Source organism: Stegodyphus dumicola, chromosome X2 (assembly GCF_044657685.1).
Source record: "Stegodyphus dumicola isolate Sdum_Otavi_A_Nest chromosome X2, ASM4465768v1".
NCBI lineage: Eukaryota > Metazoa > Arthropoda > Arachnida > Araneae > Eresidae > Stegodyphus > Stegodyphus dumicola.
In genome coordinates this window covers 129,815,539-129,838,004 of record NC_140781.1, presented here as the reverse complement: position 1 = coordinate 129,838,004, position 22,466 = coordinate 129,815,539, and the positions used below count along the sequence as shown (strand labels likewise).

General features: G+C 31.5%; 1 protein-coding gene across 3 annotated transcripts in view; it reads left to right on the top strand.

Annotated features, from left to right (window-relative positions):
• LOC118190041 (armadillo-like helical domain-containing protein 3) overlaps nt 1-22,466 on the top strand; it is a 168,445-nt gene that overhangs the window by 31,345 nt on the left and 114,634 nt on the right. For all 3 annotated transcript variants that reach the window (XR_004758349.2, XM_035360729.2, XM_035360730.2), the window contains exons 4-9: nt 2,189-2,254; nt 3,946-4,026; nt 9,445-9,552; nt 10,824-10,916; nt 15,840-15,914; nt 20,536-20,622. Coding sequence is in view for 2 of the 3 variants with exons in the window: in XM_035360729.2 (XP_035216620.1) it covers nt 2,189-2,254; nt 3,946-4,026; nt 9,445-9,552; nt 10,824-10,916; nt 15,840-15,914; nt 20,536-20,622 (510 nt within the window). In the remaining variant the exon portion in view is untranslated. The remainder of the gene's footprint in view (nt 1-2,188; nt 2,255-3,945; nt 4,027-9,444; nt 9,553-10,823; nt 10,917-15,839; nt 15,915-20,535; nt 20,623-22,466) is intronic.

Here is a 22,466-nt window from a genome sequence, read left to right as displayed (position 1 = left end):
TTTGAGATATTTTACAAAGATAATTAATTTGATGTTCAGTCCGAGATTTGTTTATGAAAACTTAAAAGAGTTTTACTGTGCTTGCTAAGCAGAATATTTTTTAGTTCCGTTGGCTTATTTTTATATGATGCACATATTGAAATGTCAAAAGCATTTATTTAGCGGAAAAATCTAAAGAGCGGCTACAGTTTACCCCCCCCCCGCTCCTTCAAGTTACGCTCGTCTGTTCGAATATTCGCCAATTTCCAAGTATGCGGGTTAGTTAAGCTTTTACTGTTAAAGATGACTGCATGAAGCAAATTTCTGTCTTCTGATTTCGGAAATGTCCCTCTTTTTTACTTAAATTATTTTGCTTGCAATATCTGTTAAGAGAAAACTGATATGCAGTCAAAAGTCGTTAATTCGGACACCCATAATCCGGAATGATCTATAATCCGGACCTCAAAGCTAAAAACTTTCTGCGCATGTGCCGCATTGGCACATGCGCACAGCCGTTTCACGCGTGCGCGTAAGACCTTGACTACTGCACATATGCGTGTGCGCAAGTGTAGAATACGTTTTCACCTGCGCGTTTAATGTATAACGGACGGTGTAAGCTAAAAATATATAATTGTCTATTTCAATTAATGTTAATGATTATGTTGTTCCTTAATCTTCGAATTGGATACCGCTTATTATTTTTTGCAGACTGTAGGAGCAATTTTATAAAAGTAAACTTGAACTTTCGATTATGTCAAATAGAATTTCCGATGCTGGAACTTCCAAAGGATCTACAAAACGAAAGTATGTTTCGATGTCCAACAAACAAAAAGTGCAATTGCTGCAAAAAATGGATAAAGACATGAAGAATGTGACAGAGAGGTTAGTGAAAACGAAAAAATTTCGATTGACAAGTTAGTCGGTATTCTCGGCACAGCAATTAACGGGACTTGAACAGCGGAACTTTGTAACTGAACAAGAAATTATGTCTGTTTATAGAATTAAAGGGAAAATATTATCACATAAAACGAAGCAACTTAAACAACTTACATTGAAAGAATATGTTTAATAAAGTAAGCAAATAAATATTAAGCTTTTTTTTTTTTTTTTTTTGTAAATTTTGATACCCTTTAGATCATAATTGTTCTTTATTTCATAAATTACGGTTTCATATTTTTAATTTTAGAATTTCTGCATGCCATCTTACGAGATTTAAACTGATGATCTATAATCCGGAAAAATCGATAATCCGGAATCGCCGAAGTCCCGACGAGTCCGGATTAACGACTTTTGACTGTACAATGAAAATTTAGAAAATGTTCAGAATTTAGATTTAAATTATTTAAATATCAATATGAGTGGAAAAATAAACTGTATTTATTATTAGGTTCCAAGCGACTACAATAAATATGCCTTATTATTTTTTATTTTCTCTATTTTGAACTGAAATTTCATCATTAAATCTTGTAATATAGTTTAGTTCTTCATAGTTTTTTTTTCTCTCATTGTAAACTAGTTCTGTAAATTGAACTATTATTTAAAATTAAAAACGAAAACAAAAAAGTAATTATTTTCCATGGTTGAGGTAATCCTTATTCTCTCTTAATAAGTACTTCATTTCTCATATTTTAAATTACGAGTCTAATTTTTAAGGTTATGCAGTTGTGTATGATGTAATTAGACAGGTGCTTATTTTTTTTCTTAAAATGTGCTTGAAAAGTGCTTATAGGTGCTTATTTTTTAAACTAAAATGTGGCTATGAACCCTGTATCAAGCATAAAAGAAGATTTGCTGTTATAAATATAAAATGCAATAAACTGGAAATAAGTCTTTAAAATGAAATATGTTTCTTATTTTACAGCATTATTTACCTTGGGAATATGTTTATGCAATTAATTTTATGTGATTGTTTTTATAGTAGACAAGAAAATATGTAAAATCTTTCATTAAGTTTTCGAGTTCATGCAGTGCTAGTAATCGGTAGTTATATCTTGAAAACATAAGCATATTTTTAACCAAATAGGAGCAATATTATCTTCCTTTTATTTAATTCTTGAATTTTATATTTTAAGAGCAGTTTTTGTTTTACACACTGTCTACTTTTTTTGTTTTGTGTTTAATGGATTGCTATCATTTTCATGCATTAAATTGATATGTAACGTAGTAGTTTTTAACTTTTCTTATAATCTGTAACTAATTTTTATTTTAGGCAAATCTTACATTTCTGGAATCAAAATTTAGAGAAATGACATATGAAGAAATTTCTAGTCTTAAGGTACTGAGTATACTTCTAAAAATTCTAATAGTTTTTCTTAATTAGGAAGAGTAATACAAGACGGGAATATGAAAGGCTAGTCATTTTTGTACATTCTGAATTCTGGCCAAAGGAAAACATTTATTGCAGTGTATTTTGGTTTTAAAATGATGTAATGTTATTATATATATTTTATTAATTTGTATGTTTACCAGTATTGCTTAAGAAAATAATCATAAGCAAAATCCTGTTGAAAAGATCTGAATATGCTTTCTTCTTTTTCTTTTTATTTTTTCCGTGTTTACACGTGGAATACCATTGCAATGTTTAAAAGCTTACTTACGTGTGAAATTTTAATTAAAAAATGTATTAAAAAGATTAGCCGGATATGTTTCCAGGGAAACATGATTTCAATTCATCAGTAAGAAAAATTGTTCTTTATAGTGTACTGATTCACATTATTTTGAAGAATAAATGTAACATAATTTTAAAATTTTTAATTAAGAATAAGTTTCATTACTCACGAAATGCCACATTTTATATTGCTTTTGTGGCCATATTTTTTAAAAGCATTTAAAATTTTTAGTATTGTAATTAGCATCTGCATACTGCACATTACTACTATAATAGTAAAGACAAATCGGAATGATTTTTCTTTATGCAACCTGTCCATCCGAGAAGTTTGTTTACATCTAGATGAAACACCCTGTATACACACTGTAAAGCATAACTGTAAAAAAAGGGGGGGATATAGTTGATAGTAAGAAATTAATAAAAGACCATTTCTGAAAAAAAAAAAAAAAAATCACTCATTTTAAATGTTTTTTGGTAGTTTATGGGAAGAGTTATGCTTTCTTAACCTTTATGGTTTAAAAGTGCTACTGTTACTGAATTGAAATTTTTTTTGGGTATTTATGCATTATCTTCTTGACCATGAATGTTGGCATTACTCCTGCCAGAGTTCTGGCCAGTCATTTCTGCAGAATTCTAAGCCGCATTTCTGTTTGCAGTTTTTAAAATAAAACATTTGACAGTCTCTCGGCCAAATGTACTAAATAGCCATGCTTGGTATTATTTGACTTGCTTTGGTTTTGCACTTGTTTAAAAAAAAGGCTTTCACATATTATTTTGCTAGGCCCTCCAGTTTTATTTGAAGTTCTGTTTAGAAGACTATGAATAAAAACTTCTTGCAGATAATTATTCCAAATTATTACAGTTTTTGTCCATATTCAATTGTACTTTTTCCCGTTCAAAAGGTGTAAATTCTCTCGACTAGCTGTAAATCAACCAGAGTGCAATCACAAATATAATTCTACAGCCTTTGAATCATGTTCCTTTTCAAATGGATATGCTCTTGTTACAATTTTTTACATTGCATCAGTATTGTTTTTTTGCGGCTGCATGTAATGAAAGTGCAGATAGTAGGAGTGTATTGTGATGTCAAACTTATCCATAATCGGTGGCGAATCATGCTGTCTGGTGACACTTTTGCAGTTGATGGGATAATATGCAAGTACTCTATTTTAACTCTCAATATCTTGTGAATAAATGCTGCTTATGAAATTGTGCTTTTTATCATACAACTCATATTTATATATACTCACTTTTTATCATGCTTAAAACTCATATTTCATGAAGTTAATGTATTTTCTTTTACAAACTGATATTTTTTATGCATGTGGTAGAATTATGAATTTTTTCCTTTTTTATAGGAAACTATAAACAATCTGTTCTATCATTGTATTCGTATATTAAAAGATGGCAATCAAATACGTGCAATGAATTCTATCCAGGTAAGTTATCTTTTGCTTTATGCAATGTGGTATAGTAATCTGGTTATTGTTATTTGACACTTTTTTGAATAATTCATATGTCGTTGTTTTAATAAAATTAGAAATTGTAACTTCATAAATTATTTGTCAGTTGCAGACTTTACACTGTGAATGACTAAATGTTCTGTTCATAGTTATATGAAATGTTTCTGGACTTTGTCAAACCTATGTTTGGTAATTTCATGAAAATATTTTTTGACTTTTAAAATATGCAGTAAAAGGGGGAAAAAAAATGCACCAATACCTTAAATCCACGCAGCCTGTCATATGTTGAATAACATTTGACGGTTTTGGTGAGTATTTTACAACAAGTTTCTCATTCAGCATTTCAACAAGCGACTGTTTTCTATTTATTATCATTTTTATAACTGTCATTGAACATATTCTGTTAACAGAGCAGCAGCCAAAATATCTACAAGTAGACCAGTGCTAGCAAACTTGTAGCTTGAACTATGCTAAAAAATGTGACTCTCGTGTTTTGATTCTTATGCAATATACAATAAAGAATCGAAATGGATTTTATGACTTATCATTTGTCAGGTGATAGAAAAGTCTTCCATTCAATTCTTACAGGAAAAAAAAAATTATCCATAGTTAAAAAACTTTGTTCAGGTAACCACAAAATGAGTTATTAGTGCTAATGCAGCATCAAAATAGTGCTGCAGCCGAGAGAAAAAAGAACTATGACCTCAAAATTGGTTTGATGGAAATAGTCATTTCACAAAACTGTTTTTTCTCAAGTATTCATATACGATGCACAGGGATGCATCTCGACTTTTTCACAATGATTGCCATAAATGTTTTAGGCTGCATTTCACACCAACATTTATGTTTGATGTTGAGTGCTATCCCATTAATTGGGAGGTAGTGAAAATTTTAACTTTTATTTTGATTGCTTTAACAACAGATTCAAAACAATTGTTCCTATTAATGATTTTTGTGGCAACACATTGTATTCATACAGAAATTTTACTGCAGTTTCCTGCTGGTAAATTCCACAGGCACGTAATTTTAAAACTGCTTTTAATGCAAAAAATTTCACTGAAGTGCCACTGAATTAGTCAGTAATGCCACTGATTTATTCAACTAGTCAATAACGAGTTGGGCCTCTTCTGGTCTTTATAATGGCTGCCAAACGACAAAGCATAGATTCAATAATTTTCTGGAAACATTTTACGGGAATGTCATGCTAAACATCGGATAGAGCTGTCTATAATTTAGGAAGAGTCTCTAGTGTTGTGTGATGAGGTTTCAAACTTTTCTCCAAAATGTCCGAAAGTGGCTCAGTAGAATTTAAATCAGGTCTTTTAACCACTTGCGCTACGACTAAACTTCACGGTTGCGGTGCCATACGCTACAATATAACAAGCGGTAAAGTGTCTCATTTACGCCGCTCCGCATCTGCGAGTGCAATCCAGAGCTGTAGCTTGAGAAATAAGCAATCTCGTTAGGCGATGTGTGCACCATGTTATTTTCATTTTTGCGATAAATGCCTACCAATGTGGTGTTCACGTCGTTCGCGGTTTGAGACAAAAGCATCTCGACGTGTGTGGCACGTCTTTTTAGCACAAGTGGTTAAGTAGCCAATTTATGACAGAGAAGTTAGAACACTTGTCCAACCAGGCAGTAGCCAACTGGGACCTGTGAGAGGTGCAGTTATCTTGCTGGGATACTTCATTTTCATGTGAATGACAGGACAACATAAATGGATGGAGATGATCGCCCAGCAACTCTATGTACTGAATCATATTGAGGGAGGTTGGTATAAGTGCCAATGATTCCAAACACTGCCAAGAAAAAATGTCCCAGACCATGATTAAACCACCATGGCCTTGTACAATTCCAATCTGCCGTACAGGGTTCATGGCTTCATGAGTTTGACGCCATATTCTCAGCCAAGAGTTATGCACATGGTTACCAGATTTGGCACATTCTGAGAATTTGGTAGCTTCTAAGGTGTATGCGATAACACTTAGGTACAGAGACTGACTGCTTTTTCGTGCTTTTGATAATTTTTTTAAGCATCTGTTCTGCCGTTTTTAGTCCAGAACTGAGTTTTTATTTATGACATGAAATTAGAAAAACCAAAATCTGCACATTCTCAGGATCCAAGTTGTGCAGATATTTGTTCTCATACTGTTATAACCATTGAGGCTATTTTTGTTTAAGAAATTGGGTTGTTTAGAAGCTTCTCAAGTGCCTTTTGTTTAAAATTGATATGGTGTGTAATTTTTGATTTTCTTTTAATTGTCTAAAGACCACTGCCACAGATATGTGGAAATCCAAACAAGAAGCGATTACTATATATGAGTAGTGAAAGAAGTCCTACTGTTAAAGGGCAGGCATGTTTGTATGCTTCTGCTCATTTTCATGTCAGTAATATTTTGTATTCATCATCCACTACATTTAATGTCATGTATTCTTTCAATTTAAGATCCTGAACTATTTATATCATTTTGTTTACTTTTTTATTTTACATTTTCTTTTCTTTTTAATAAGAGTATATGTTTGTAAAGTATAAACAAAAGCTTTCCTGTCTCATTCAGAGTGCTGTGATGTAGACCTCCTGTCTGAAGTGGGTGCTATTTTTTCTAGTTCATATTATTTTTATGTATGTTGTTATTATTTTATGTTCTTTGTTATGTTTTCAAAATATTTTTAGGGCTGTGCAAGATATCAAAGTAAAATCAAAATGGAAGTTGGAGTTGTTTGTTGTTAATGTTTCTAGAAAGATGGCATTTCTTTTTTTTTATCACTGTGTGTGTGATATATATATATATATATATACACAAGCTTTAAAAATTAAGTGAAGATAACATGGTGAAGAAAATTTCAAAAGAGGGTAATATTATTAACAGCTCCGTTTGCAAAGCTTTCAGTATTAGAACTGGGCATGATTTCTAATAAATTTTAGATATAAGGGAAATAAAAACAAAATTTCATTTAAAATTATTACCTCATATTGCAGATGCTTTAACTAAAGAAGGCTTTTAAATGATGTAGAAATTGCTTTAACCTTTTTCACCTCAAGCATTTTACAAATATTTTTTAAATATGTTTTCCTATTGTATATATTGTGAGCATCATTTACATGTCTGCTACTAAGAGCGTATTTTAAATTTATTTCTACATGCAAATAAAAATTTTGGTTCGTATGTATTATTATTGCAACAGTAAGATTGCCAAGTTTTTCTGTTTTAAGCTCTGCCATACAATAGAAAAATTTGGTGTTAGTTCTGTCTTAGTAAAAGTGAGCAAATTTTGAGAAGATGCTGAACTCTAGCAGCCATGTGCTTAACCATTCTTCAGACAATCATACTTATATCAGTTGTTCAGTCAAACTTTGTCACCACTTTCATATGCATTCTTTTTGTTGTATTCCAGGCTCTAATAGTCTTTATAACTAATTGTGATATTTTTTGTTTCAAACTCAGTTTTAAAATATACACTTGTAAAATTTGCTAACAGTTGGCAAAAATGGTAAAATTTCTGCACAAATGTAACACAGTAGTTTGCTGCAATATCTTTAAAGGGAACAATGATAAAAGTAAATAGCCAGTATGCAGTACTGAGTTTGTACAACTCTCTGGGTTCTTTTTAAGCAAAAATTAGCCCCTATGTGCATGGCAAAAGGAACAATGCGAAAAAATTACAGAAGAATTTCACAAAAATGTGTTTTGTTTTTTGATAGTTTCTGATTATTTGCAACACTGCTCTGAAAAGTCACTAATGTTGACAAATAATTTTTTCCCCAAGATGAGGTAGGCAACAGCTATTTTCGGAAATGGTCAAATGCTAAGAATTACATAAAAAAGCAACCAATTAACAAAATTAAAAACAAAAGAAACATCCATAATGAAACACTTTTTTTGCATTATTCTCCCCATGTACATAGCAATCTGTTTTAGCTTTAAAAAAATTCAGAATTGCAGAAGAGCAGTATCAAGCACAACTTAACACTGTGCACACTGTCATTCTCTTTATATACACAGCGAGTAGTTTTCTCTTTAAAAAAAAAAAAAAAAAAAAACAGAGAACTGTTAAATTTGGTATTGCTGTAATTTTTTCGTGTACATAGCAATCAGTTTTTGCTTTAAAAAAAATCAAGAGAATTTCTGAAATTTGGTGATGGTACACAAATTTTGATAAAAAAATTGACTTATTTATGAAATGCAGTATCATGGAATGCGAATTTCTGCATTTTCTACTGTTAGCCAAAATCTCATATTTTTGAAAAAAATGCAACTATTTTTTTTTAGCTGCAAATTCCATAGTCCCATTATAATTTCCCAAGTAAAAAATGTGCACTGACTGTAACTAGAACACTAATGGCCAATGTCAATGCAACTACAGAATAAGGCAGTAATGACTGTGTGGGCATATATGCATAGTTGCTTTGCCTCATAAATGCATTTTTATCAATTCCATGGGTTATCTGTTGTGGCGGCATTGTGCATTGCCTCATTACTTTTATGGAGGTGAGAATAATCAGAAAGTTCCATTTTGTCCTGTATTATATAGTCCTTATTTAATAAATAAAAATTGTATTTAAAATTACTGAAGTCTATTTTCTTTTGATATGTTGATCATGCGATAAACATTGATAGTCTGGGAATATTAAAAAAAAAATGTGAAAACTGCCAGCTTGTATCCAATAATTTATATTTTATCATAAAAAATCATTAGATTGCTCCAAGGTTGTTTCATTAATATGTAACACACTTTATGCTTTCATTTATAATGTGTTAGGTCTTTTTAGAAATCCAAATGATATGTTTGCCTCCTACTACAATGAAAGAAATCGATTGTTGTAGTGTTATAATGCACAACACTATGCATTGCATATTGCAGTGAATTGTTTTGGTAAAACATTACCTAATTAATTGTAAATTATTTTCTTACATCTTTTCAATTAATTAAATCTGGAATAATAAATGTTGGTAAAAATTGCTATGGTACTAAACTGCTGTAAATTTTATGATGCTATGCATTTGCTCATATAAATTGGATAAAAATGTAATGCATTAAAATTAATTTGTTTTTAATAATAGGCAATGTTCTTATTTTTAGTGACATTTGGAATAATTAGTAATGTAGAAATTTTTTAAAAAAGTGTTCTGCATTTATGAAGCGGCAAAGATATTGCAGTATTGTTGAATGGACTAGTAAAGTATTTTTTAATCTGTCCTGTTGGAAAATAGGAAAACGAAGTGTTTTTTTTTAATGAGAATGGGTACTTTTTTTTATTTTTGCTACTGATATTATTGGTCATTAGTAATGAAGCACAAATTTCTTGTAATAATTTCTGCTCAAGTTAGCTTGTATATGTAACTTATTATTTGTGCATCAAGAGATAAAATCCATGTTAACATTTTGTAGACTATGTGTGCTTTGGTTCAAGGCATTTATGGAAAGACTCATACCGATTATGGTTTTGATGTCATAAATCTTTTAATTGGCTTTTCTTCTGCTGAACACCTAATGCAGGTAAGAGAAAAAAACTATATTAAATCTTTTTTTTTTAATTATGGTTAAGTCTAACATATAAGGCATATTAGTAGATCCTTTTTTCTCCAAAAATTTATGTGGCTATTTCTCTCTTGTAATCAGTGAACTCAGTGCTGTGGTTAGTATTGATGTGGTTATATATCTTCATTTATGACTTTTTTATTGTAAACATCAGTTTCAAAGCTAATTTTTTTATTTAAGGTTAGTTTTGTTCTTTTATTACAATCGAGTTAGATTAGATTAATTATTTTAATAAGCACTTTAAGGTTATTTACATAAGGAAGGATGCCTTAAATCAGGTTTTCTATGTTTTTTTGTTTTTATTTTGTTTGCTAAAATAAAGTAAAATACATAAAAAGTACCTGACAAAGTGGAGGGATACCTTTGCAGAGGTCTTTCTAAGGGGAACTGGTTTATTATTTATGTTATGTATGAGAAAAGGACAAGGAAACACCCATGCAGCCAACACTGACTGAGATTCAAACTTGGCATAATTCTGATTTATATCATATATGAATTTTCCTGTGAATGACTTAACTGCAGGACTGCTGAACACTGGTAGTTTGACCTTTGTTCATATCCCACTGAACAGTCTGGCTGCATGAATGTGTTCATGTTTTTCCTGTGCATAATAATATGAGTACAAGCTAGTTTCCCATAAGAAGTCCTCTTTAAAAGTAGCCCTCTCCTTAGTCACATAGCCATATATATGGATCCTTCCCATTATAATGTGTCTTGCATAATCAGCATTAAATTAAATATGTTATTCATATCTCTTATAATAATATTTTGTTTGCAGTATAGTAGTATCAATAAAATGTTTCTGTTTTAGTTCTTTGAATATTGACATATTTAATCAGGAACGTGTTTCTTATGTTTAGAAATTTTTAATATCATTTTGTTCCCCTAATGGAGAAGATTCATATATATAAACCATCAACTAAAGGGATCAGTAATTAGCTAAGGTAATTAATTATTACCTAGTTGCATTAAAAAGCTACAGTGTTTGAGGGATAAGTGAGTAATACAGCAAACAACAGAGAATGTATTTTCACAGAACTTGCAGCAAGTACTTACATCTGTATTAAATTACAATTTTACATACTTCTGTATTAATATTGCATGTAAAATATCTCAGTGTGCACTATTAGAGAAATAATTAATTAAGTGTTATCTGTCTAATAAGAAAAGTTGTGAGTGTTGCGCCAAAACTATAAAATTAATGATAATATAAAATAGTGTTTTTATAGGTATTAATTGAACAGTTATCTGATTTCCTTTGTCATGATTACCCTCCAGCTCTGAAATCATTAGTTCTGAAATTTCTTCTTATATTAGTTACAGTAAGTATTCATAATTAAGTTTTATAGAGGATTTTTTTTTTTTTTTTTTTTTTTTTTTTTTTTTTTTTTTGTAATTTATACTGGTCAGCTACCTTGTGGTTATACTCTTTATTAAAAAATGTTATTGATTTCTTCTCATATGCATGTAGCTATTTAATTGACTTGTGCTACCTTGTGGTTATAATCTTTATTAAAAAATATTATTGATTTCTTCTCATACGCATGTATTGAGGAAATTCTATGAATATTTTTAATCTCATATTATTTTGCAGTTTTCTTTTGCAAAACAATATTAAGTGTATGTAACAGTGAGACCTATCTTAAAGTCTTCTGTACCTTTCTAGCTTTTTGAATTATGGTGAAAGAAAAGATTATCCCTGTGTAATGTGTGTCTGTCTGTATGAAGGTAAATGTTGGTAAAGAAATTGACTAACAGCAGTAAAAAGTACCGAACAGAAGTAAAAGTGATTAAATCGGAATGTTTGAAATTAAAACCTCCTTGCATAAAACATCAATTAGAATAGACAAAATATTTTTACACATGCAAAGTTGTTTATTCTTCCAGATGAAGGTAGATTCAGCAAAATAAAATTTTTATTTATTTATCATTTAGAAAATTCAGATATTCATTATTTGAAATTTGAAAAAATGAATGAAAAGACAAAAGGACAAATCTTTAAAGAAACTAGTCTTAAGAAATAGAAGCTGTACTGTTTCAAAATATATAAAGAACCAAAAAAAAAAAAATGCCTGCATCTTCATCATTTGGTAGAATGTGCATTTATGAACAACTGTTTTCAAAAGTGAAGCACTCTTAAGAGAAAAATTAGAACCAGAATACTAGGTAAACACGTTGAGAATTTACTGAGAACTGCAACTCTGCAATCAAACGAGATATTGATACATAAGTTTCTCGAATTCAAAGCCAGATATCACATTACTTTTATGATTTCTTCTCATCTTTATAATTATAAATCAAATTTATTATGAAATACTATGTATAAAATTTCAAGCATGATGTGAACATAATTCGATATTGTTGTCATTTCATTGAAAAAAAATGAATAAAGTTAAAATTACTTAAATATGTTTTGTATTTCATCAGCCATTGTTAATGTTAAGACAGTGGTTACTTGCCATGTAAATTCAGTGAATTGCTGATTCAGTCAATCTTTTTATGCATATGCACTTTCTTTATGCATATGCGCACACTCAGCACATTTGAACTAATGAACCTGCACATTTCTCTCCTAGAGGTGAAATTCAAAAATTCTTTCAGTGGTCAAACCTGAGCAAACCCAAACAATTTGTGGAATTGTGTGTTTCACTTATTATAGAGGTCATGAGCTGCTACTGGTGTTAGAAATAATTCGTATGGCCCAAAATATGTTCTCCCAATGTGCCTCAGGGAAGCTAAAGATTGGACATCTCTGTAATAAAGCATTTAGTGTAATTGTAGATTTCAATATATATCCAGTATATTGTTTCTAGTGTTTATCTATGAAAACTGCTTAGTGTTATGAATTTTAAAGCCATTTCTGTAAGTTTCTTTAGATACAAAGTTACGGGCTTGTATAAAGTGTTATTTTGTACATGAGAAAAGATGAGGTACAAAATGAGATAGGAAAGTTGGAAGGATCAGTTCTTGGCTCACTTCAACTAGTCACTGCATGAATTTTTGTTGGAGGCTTCCATTTTCATACTAGAATTTCAACTGATGGTGAAACGGGGGCGAAATTTGTCTTGCTGTGTATCATATGAACTGAAAATTCAGAATTTCTAGGCTTATTCAGGGACACTCCATGTCTGTCATCAAAGACTATTAAAGTATTCTCAACAGTAAAAACGCAAAGAGCAGCACATATGCATGTAAATCATACACAGGTTTGCAAAGTTTAAGATGGCTTTTTGAAAGTAACATCATGCAGAAATGTTCTATATCGATCCAGATCATACCATAAGATCTCCAAGATGTGAAAATGTGACCCATCCAAATAAGAAATGAAAAGGTTAAAAAGGTACTTTATTGAAAAAGTAGCTCTGAACACAAGTGGAGAGAATTCAGCAACATACATGTGATAGGCCCCTGGCAAGAAAATCTAGTCTTTAGAAGGGGATATGATCACCCCTGATTGCATTACAAGAATTATAGAAGAATTATAGTGTATGCTAAGAACAAGATGGTTAAGCTGTTGAAGCATCATGGCCCATTCCTCTCATAGTGCTTATTTCAGCTGCAGAATTGTTGCTAGTGTCTAGTTATGTGCTGCCAAACGTCTCCTGAGAAGGCCCCACGCATGTTCTATGGGATTTAGGTCCAGGAACTTTGCAGGCCATTCCACACATTGAATACCTTCACTCCCTAAGAGCTGTATGACAGCTATTGTATTATGAGATGTAGCATTATCATCCATGAAGAGAAAGTCTGGACCCACAGCACCTTTTTAGCAGATTCCCATGGGGCAAGAGAATCTGGTTCCAATAGTGGTCATCAGTAACTAAACCTTCTTGGAAAATATGAAGGTGAGTGAGGCAACCAAGCACGATACCACTCCAAACATGTATCCCAACACCTCCAAAATGGTCCCTTTTGATGATGATGAAAGGGTGATTGCATGTTCACTTCTCTGTCCAGATGCATGTATGCCTAGAATCACTAGTCAGACTAAATTGGCTCTCATCCATAAAGAGCACATCACCCCACTCCTTGTGTTCCCAGCATTACAGAAACCGACATCTCCCATGAGCAAGCATTAAAGAACACACTATACTGGTTGTGCATATAGATGGTGTTTGTTCAGCCTCCTGACCATGTCAAAATGTGATATTAGATATGTATTAGTCTGTTTCATATGTCTTGCAATTTCTCTTGCTGTCTGCTGCTTGTTTCTTCTTGTTTGTAAAGCAGTATATGAATTATCTATCACCATAGTTACACTTGGGTGATCTCTGTTGAATGCTCGAACAGCTATTCCTGCCATTTGAAATAGTCTCCAGGCACATGAAATGATGCTGTGAGTGATCCAGAGCTCCTCCGCTATGCTTGTCACATTTTGATGTCCTTCCAACTTTTCAGTGGTGCGAGCTTTGGTAAAGTCATCTGGATGACATCTCCTGGCTTACCTGTTGGCCGTGTCACATTGTAGTAGCAACTCAGTATCACTGAAATCGCTCTACACCATGAAATGGCTTTCATTGAATTGCAGAGATGATACCACCATGTGTGATATCCCTTGAAACACTCCTACCTTAATGTCATGTGCCATACTTTACAGGTCCCAAATCTATTTTTTAATTGGCCTTTCATTTCATTTTGTTGCTTTATTTCCCATTTATGCTAATTTTTCTGCCTTGTCCATAATTTTTGTACATCATTTTAGTGCAGATTGTCACTCGTTAGCAAGACTGTTCTTGCTCATACATCAGATCTTCATAATGGTATTATTCAACTCTGCAGCAAAAAAATTTAATATGAATTCCTGGCTGATATTAAGATGCCTTTTAATGCGATTATGAGATCTGAGTACAAATAGCTTCATTTTGAAAAATAAAATGGGGTATAATTTGTTTGATTGCTTTGATAAATAATAATTGTCAAATGTATTTTATAAAAATTTATCGTATTTTTAAAAATATTTCCTGTGGATAAAATGTATGTTATTTGCAGGCAAGTGACAGAAGCAAAAATGGTGAAAAATTTTGGTGTTTAGGTCATGTTAGTTAAAAAATAAAATAATCATGTTAGTACTTATGTGCTATCACAACTTCCTTGGTAGATGTTGCCAAATTTTAAAATTTTAAAATATGCACTTATAGAATTTGCCAGCAAGGGAAGAAGCTGCAGTAAAATTTGTGCAGGAATACAGAATTGTGCTAATAAGATCTGTAAAGGGAACATTGAGGAAATGCATTTAGTAGACAGTTGTTGCACAGTCCAGGGTTTATGCGATACCAAATCTGTGTCATTCTCTGATGTTTTTTTTTAGGTGAAAACAGATCACTGCATTCTTGGGAAGAAGAGTAACACAAAAATGAACTGAAAGATATGCCAAAGAGGTTTTTTTTTTTTTTTTTTTTTTTTTTTTTTTTTTTTTTTTTTTTTTGTGTATCATGTTTGATAATAAAAATTTGCATTTTATATTGCTTTAAGTAAATTTTCTTTCAATATCATGATATTATCTGCAAACTTAACAATAAATATTCTTAGTTTAGGAACTTTTCTAAAAAAATTCACGAAAATCCTGATAAGTAACTTTTACATGTAAGTACTATGCAGGCATTTTAGTTTATGCTGTTCCTGAATCTATATATATATATATATGCCATTTTAGCTAGCCATTATATCTATATATGCAGCCATTTTAGTTAATGCTGTTTCTGAAAGCATATTCAGCATCCAACTCAGTTTGTAAGAATTTAATTTTCATGTCAAAATTTAGGAGAGGTAAGCATAAAACATCTGGAAAATGCAGGGAGAGTGACATCATGCTGTATCATCATCATTGGCAAATTTCTCTTCAACTGAATACACCAAAGCATCAATCACTAAAGATAGATGCCCGCTTTGTTATCATTGTGTGCAATTTTCTATTCTTAGTTACCTTTTCTGTCACTGAATTTAATAGTTTTCTCTGTGCATTTTAATAATTTACCAATGAATTTCTTTCTACCTGTTTAAACTTTCTTGCTTTTAAGAAATGGATGATGGATTTGTAATATATTATCAAAGAGGAATCACACTAAATTTGCATTTATTATTGTGATTGTAAAAACATTTGTTAAAAATTAAAGTGGTGTTCTGGAAAAACTTTTATGATTATTAATTGTAATATACCAAAGTGAATTATCTTTCTGATAAAGGCAAAACTGTGTTTCTTTAAATTTTATCTATGAATTTAATTTATACTTGTAACATACTTCTAGGCAACTGAAAATGTTAGCCAGAACATGTTGCTGGAATATCTGATGATGAACAGTGCATTTGAAGCTATTATACAAGTAAATTTACATATATTGTCTAATTGTGCATTTTATAGCATGAACTTTGAAGTAATTTATGTTGATGTTGTAATCAAAAATTAATTTTCAAAAAAGTATCTATTTGTTGAATAGTAGGGATCATTCCTCATTTTACTGTCCTCATCAATTTGAATTTCTCAGAAGCTTCAGAAATTTTCTTGAAGAACTATTTTGTTAATGTTATTATAACTTCTACTCCATTCCTGCCAGAAGAGTAAAAAAAAAAAAAAAAAAAAAAAAAAAAGCTTATTCTTAACCCCACCTATTTTCTTTTGACCAAGCATGAAACTTCCATGTCAAGCACTTTGATAATGTTTAATTAAGCTCGAAAGAAACTGCTGTCAGCAATAAATTTTATTTGGCTTTTTTGTGGAAATTATTACACTGAACTTCTTTACTTTTTTCTATAAGTATTTAAATGTAGCATTTTACTTATTTGAAATCTTTTCTTACTCAAAAGTGAATAATAGGTTATGCTAACATAACTACATTTTAATAGGTAGGATGTTTTCATTAGATAGCCCTCACATTTTTCCATAATATTTTTATTCTTTATTATCTAATAAACAGCTCAGTAACATACTACAGCATTAATTCCATGCATTGCTGGAGAGTTGCTAGTATATTTCCAATTACACATGTTGTACCTTTGATTTCAACTTTGCTCAGCAATATAAAATTAAAACTACTAATCCAGATATCTCAGGGAATTTCAAGTAAAATTTAAGTCTAGGAACTTAGCAGGGATTGGAACCACTTGGCTGATAGATTCATGTGTGCTAGCTATGTATCTATTGTTAGAATGCTTTGGAATGAATTTTTTCCCACCATTTCCATCAATTGATTTTCATTGTTAGGTTACCAGAAATCTGTCTGCGTGCATGAAGTGTGTGTTCTATTTTGCTTATGCATAATGTTATGCTCCACTCCGCATATGATAGGGAGGAAATCAAGTTCTCATATCAATGATTGCTGATGTTGTGAAGTGGATTTATGAATTTCTAAATTAATTTCCCATCTTGTGCATTTATATTTACATTTACTTAGTTAAAGCACATTTAATATACAAATGTCATTTTCATAAAAATTACATTTTATTTCAAGACTTCCATATTTTTCTGCCTGTTTAGCTTTAATTTTTTCCTCTAAAATGAAACATTTGATATCGGAAAATTGTGTGGTTATAATGGAATTATTGTTTTGAACTTCAAGGTACTCCACCAACATGTCAATAGCTTTCTGCACATGTTAATTTTCACATAGCATTCTTTCAGGTTCTCTTGAAATGTCTGTGTATTTTTAGGCAAACTTCTTAATTTCTGTTTTTCATTGACTCATTTGATTAGTAAAGTCCTATTGGAATTCAAAAGAAATTTAAAATTGAGGAATAAAAAGGCACTAACTGATACTTAATTAAAAATTATAAATAGAAATTAGTAAAAAAGCATTAGTTAACATAAATTGCAATGTTTGGCAATTGATTATTCCCAAAATATTGAAATTAAAACCAAATTGATGGAAACTGGAAAATGATGGAAAAACTAAGTCATCTCTTTTGGAAATTTTTTCTCTTTAATATGGTGTATGGTCACCTCAGAGAGATATGCATACCTCTTATCTTGATTTCATAGACTTTGCCAAAAGTCTTGTGGAATTGCATGCCTTCATCTTCTAAAAGTGCAATCTTCTGAAGCTAGCTTCTGAAGGGTTCGGGGAGGAATTTGGTGCACTGAAATTAATCACCTTAAGGCACCCACACATGCTCAGTTGTAAGGTGGCCAATCCATTCAAGGGATATCTTCTGTTTGCAAGCATTCTGACACCACATGTGCTTGATGAGGCCGAGCATTGTTGTCCATTTGCAAAAATTCTGAGCCAACAGCAACCCTAAACAGTCTAACCTGGGGTTTCAATATCTCGTCCACATATCTCTGATTACAGAACCTCCTTTAAAGATATGCAGCTCGGAGTGGCCATTTCTCGTGGTTCCTCCCCAAACAATTAAATTGCAGTCGCAGAAATCGGTTATTTCACAGACCAGGGAAGGCAAGTTGTGTGCTCTTATCTCTCTCCAGATCAAAACGCATCTAGAATCATTGTTCAAACTATATCAGGACTCGTCAGTAAACAGTACTTGAGCCCAGTTGGTGCCAGTGTAAATGAGCCCCTCTGGAAGCTGGAGGGAGTGAGACACAAACCATTGGTTTTCTCGCATACAGTCCACCCTCGTTAAGCCTTCGTGCAGCAGTAGAATGGCAAATTCAAGTTCCTGTGGCAGCCTGAAGGTCTAAAACCAAATCTCTTGTAGTCGCTTCAGTTTCTTCAAGCCCCCAACAGAAAATGGTCTTCGGATGCAGTTGTTCCCTTTGGTCACCCTTGAACAGGCTAGCTATCAACTGATACAGTGGTTAAAAAATGGTTCCAAACTCTTGATATGACACTTTGAGGGATATTCAAAACTTAGATGACTTTGACCTCCATCTATTCTACAATTTTTTGCCACTTTTGATTCACTTAAATGATGCTTTTGAGCCATAACTACAGAATACTGATCACTCTTAGAAAACACATTCACTTAAACAGCACTACAGACTGAAATTCCAGCATGCATCCATTGCACAGCACATTGTCAATTATCAAATTTGTATACTTCTGATACTAATGTATGCATGGTAGTGCAATTTTATGTTCAGTTGTATTTAATTAACATAAATAATTACAGCATTGGGCATTGGTTGCAATATTAACTTAGTGACCATATTTTTTCTCATTATCCTTCTGTTCTGATGCCCAGTGTATATGTGTATGTATATTATTATTATTATTGTAAGGGCACAGCCCCAATCCTCCTAGCCAGCACAAGCTGCCCGTATGATCAAAAAATGGGACTGGCCAGAAATATATATATATATATATATATATATATATAAGGAGGGGGGGAAGTTCAAAATCTGAGTCCATCTATCTTTGTTCATATTTATAATCTTCATTATTGTCTCTGCAAAAATTTTCAAATTTGAATAGTTCCTTTTAAAATCTTCCTTAAAATTCTTTCTATATTTCTTTCTTGCACTCCGGGTAAGCATACATTAATCAACGAAGCGCCTGGCATCCCCAACCATATCACAAATTAATGTATGTATGTATATATATATATATATGTGTGTGTGTGTGTGATATGACTGCTCCATTATTGTAATAAGATGACTTGAAGAAAGAAAGTTGCAACGGATTATCATTAGAAAGTAACCATGTAATTAGAAAGATTACTTGGTGGTAACTTCCACACATGATTTTATTCCTTGATAATTACTTGATAATGCAAATCATCAATATGGGTACACTGTGCACCCCGCAATTTTACTGCTTATATTTCTTAAAGAATGGACAAAATTTAGAAAAGTATGCTCTATGTTGTTAGCAGCAAAGCAAAGCAGTGAAACGAAGCAAGAGAGAAGAAACAAGGGAGCTGTGACGCCATTAAACTTTTATACCAGATTCCATTTCAGATCAAATGACAGATAAATGTCCAGATGTTGGATTAAAGTTTCATCGATAAGTACACGTCAAAATTGCAGGGAGTTTAGTTAGAAAACTTATTCCGTGTTATTTATAGAATGAAAATGGAAGTGGCAATTATTAATTTATTATTTGAAAGATATATATATATATATATATATATATATCTGGTTTTAGGCATTACTTGTATAATATATGAAACCCCACTATATCAGGCAGTGTTATATAACATGGAGTTTTTAACTCTCTTTTTTGTTTTAAAGCAGGGTTTCTTAAACTTTTTTCAGTCGCAACCCCCTTTTATCACTGAGATTTTTTCGTCACCCCCCAGGACCCTATAATATTTACAAACATTTTGTGGGACCTCATAAGTACTGTGCAAATCCGAAACACGTGTGAGTGAAACTGTCAATTTTTTTCACTTGTACTGTAATATACTATTGCAGTTTTAGGTCATTAACTTTAATTTCTAATTTTAAAACATAGAACATAAGTAACACACAAAATGACAGTGTCATGTGCAAAGCAAGGAAAAGGAACATTTATACAAGTATTATAAAAAAAATGTGTTGAAACATTTGGCTTTTTTCTTTGTCTATATTGTCTTATCTTTATCTACTTTCAGATACATTGTGTAATATTTGGTAATTATAAAATTATTATAAGTTAAAGAAATATCAAAACTGTTAAAATTTTTGGTGACCCCCTGCTGCAGGTCCCGCATACCCACAGTTTAAGAAACCCTCTTTTAAAGTTTTAGAAATGAAAGATCTTAATTTATTTTAATTACATTTATTTAACAGTTCATGTGGATATTATATGGAAAACACTGAATTATATTCTGTAGTATTTTTCTGAAGCTTAATTTTTTTTTATTTAATTATTTTCTTTGCCTCTAAAAGCATGCAAACAAGAACTAAGCAATATTATTTTATGGCTTATATCGATGACATTGTTTAAATTTTACTTACATTTGCAAAAACGTTTTCTTCTTTTGATCATTTTACTAGTTTTTTTTCCTGTTCATGGCAAGCATTTAAGAATGTTGTGCATATTTTTTATTTTATTATTTATTTTGCAGTTACTGAAAGATACAAAATCAAGACAACATCATGGATATGATGCAGTGTTGCTTTTGACAATACTAGTCAATTACCGAAAGCATGAGGTATTGGGATAAATAAATTTCACATTGTTTTGCTTTCCAGTAGTACTTATTAGGATTGCAGATTTAACCTAAAATTGTGTTATTTATTTTAAACTTCATCCTACCTGAAATTTTAAATCCACTGATTTCTTTTTAATAGTGCATTAATTAATTCATTTTATTAATAATTCATTTTAGCCCAATTATATTGTTGTTTCATTTATCCAAAACTTGTTTGTGATCAAGTTCTAAATAGAAAAATGTTATCAAGGTAATCTAATATTTTACAAATCTATAAATGATTTAGTTAAGTGATTGATTATAGAGAAGGAGAACAATGCATTTAAATATAAAGTAGTTTTGTGTTAAAGTTCTCCTTTTCTTTTACGTCATTGTTAAAGTATATATTATGCTTCCTTAACTTAAGGGAAAATTATATTGAATAAAATGCTGAAGGATTTTGATGAAATATTTAAGAATATGATTTAATGAATTTTATCATAGAATAAAAGCATTTTATACAAGAAATATTTTTCATTAAAAGAATGGCTCACTGAGTACAAAAATTAGGTATGTGGCGACATCATTTTCCATACTAAAACGCCTTCTGTGAAACTCTTCATGTGCAATTTTTCTTTCGCTGAAGTTGTAACAAAAAAGGGCTGTTCGAGAGATAGACATTCATTGGATTGTTGGTTTCAAAAAGGCTACGTATCATTTGTTTCAATCCTGTTTTCTCCTTAATAAAATCGCTTAAAGAATTTTGTTCTTTCTTTGTTCTTTCTGGTATACTAATAATACTTTGGATTTTATTCAACAAATGAGAAAATATGTCTATGAATGCCGAAACTGCATCAGAGAAATCATAAATTGCCAAAGTAAGTCTAAAAATTCCTCCTTTTTGGAAACCTGACATCAAAATATCATTTCTTCAGTTCAAAGTCCAATTCTGCAATGCTTGAATTATGGCTGATCAAACAAAATACGTTTATATAGTGAGTTCGATTGAAGCAGAGACATTGTAACAAATCCCTGATATTCTCAACAAACTACCAGACAGCAGCAACTATCCGGCCATTGAAAAAAGGCTTATTAAAATTTTTGCCAATTCTGAAACATAGAAAACTCATAGACATCTGACCAAATTAGAACTGGGTAATAAAAACCATCCCAACTTCTCTGTGAAATGCGCAACTTGGCGACTGAACAAGTATCGGTTGAATTTTTGAGAACATTGTGGATGGAATGACTTCCACTTAATATGCAGAGCATTTTATCTGTAAGCAGTGATGTTTTGTCCAAACTATCTACAGTGGCTGATAAAATATGGGAATTAAATCCCAATAAACCCCAGGTAATTTGTGTTTGTTTCTCCACTATCTGATAACATTAAAGCCCAAGATCTGCAGATAGCAGAAATGAATAGGCATAGAAATTCCAGTCCACAATGGTAAAAATACATATCAAATTCAAGATATTGTTTAAAAAAATAGCTGTGACCCAGATAATTTATTTTCATCAATGCTTTGGCAAGAGAGCTTACAAATGCATCCCACCATGCAAATACCAAGCTTCAAAACAGGAAACCTGAATCCAAGCTTTCAACGACAACTGAAGGTCAAGGGGATCTAGCTGAGTCATCTGTATATTCATGACAATGTATCAGCAACCCATTTTTTAATTTAGCACAGGAGCAGAAATATCGGTTATCCTACCATCACCAGTGGAAAAAAGAACTGTGGCTAAGCTTGAGCTATTTGCTGCTAACAGTACAACCATCAAAACATAGTAAAAAATTATGAGAACTGAATTTAGGACTATGCAGATCTTTCAACTGGCGTTTTATCATTGCGGATGTCTATAAA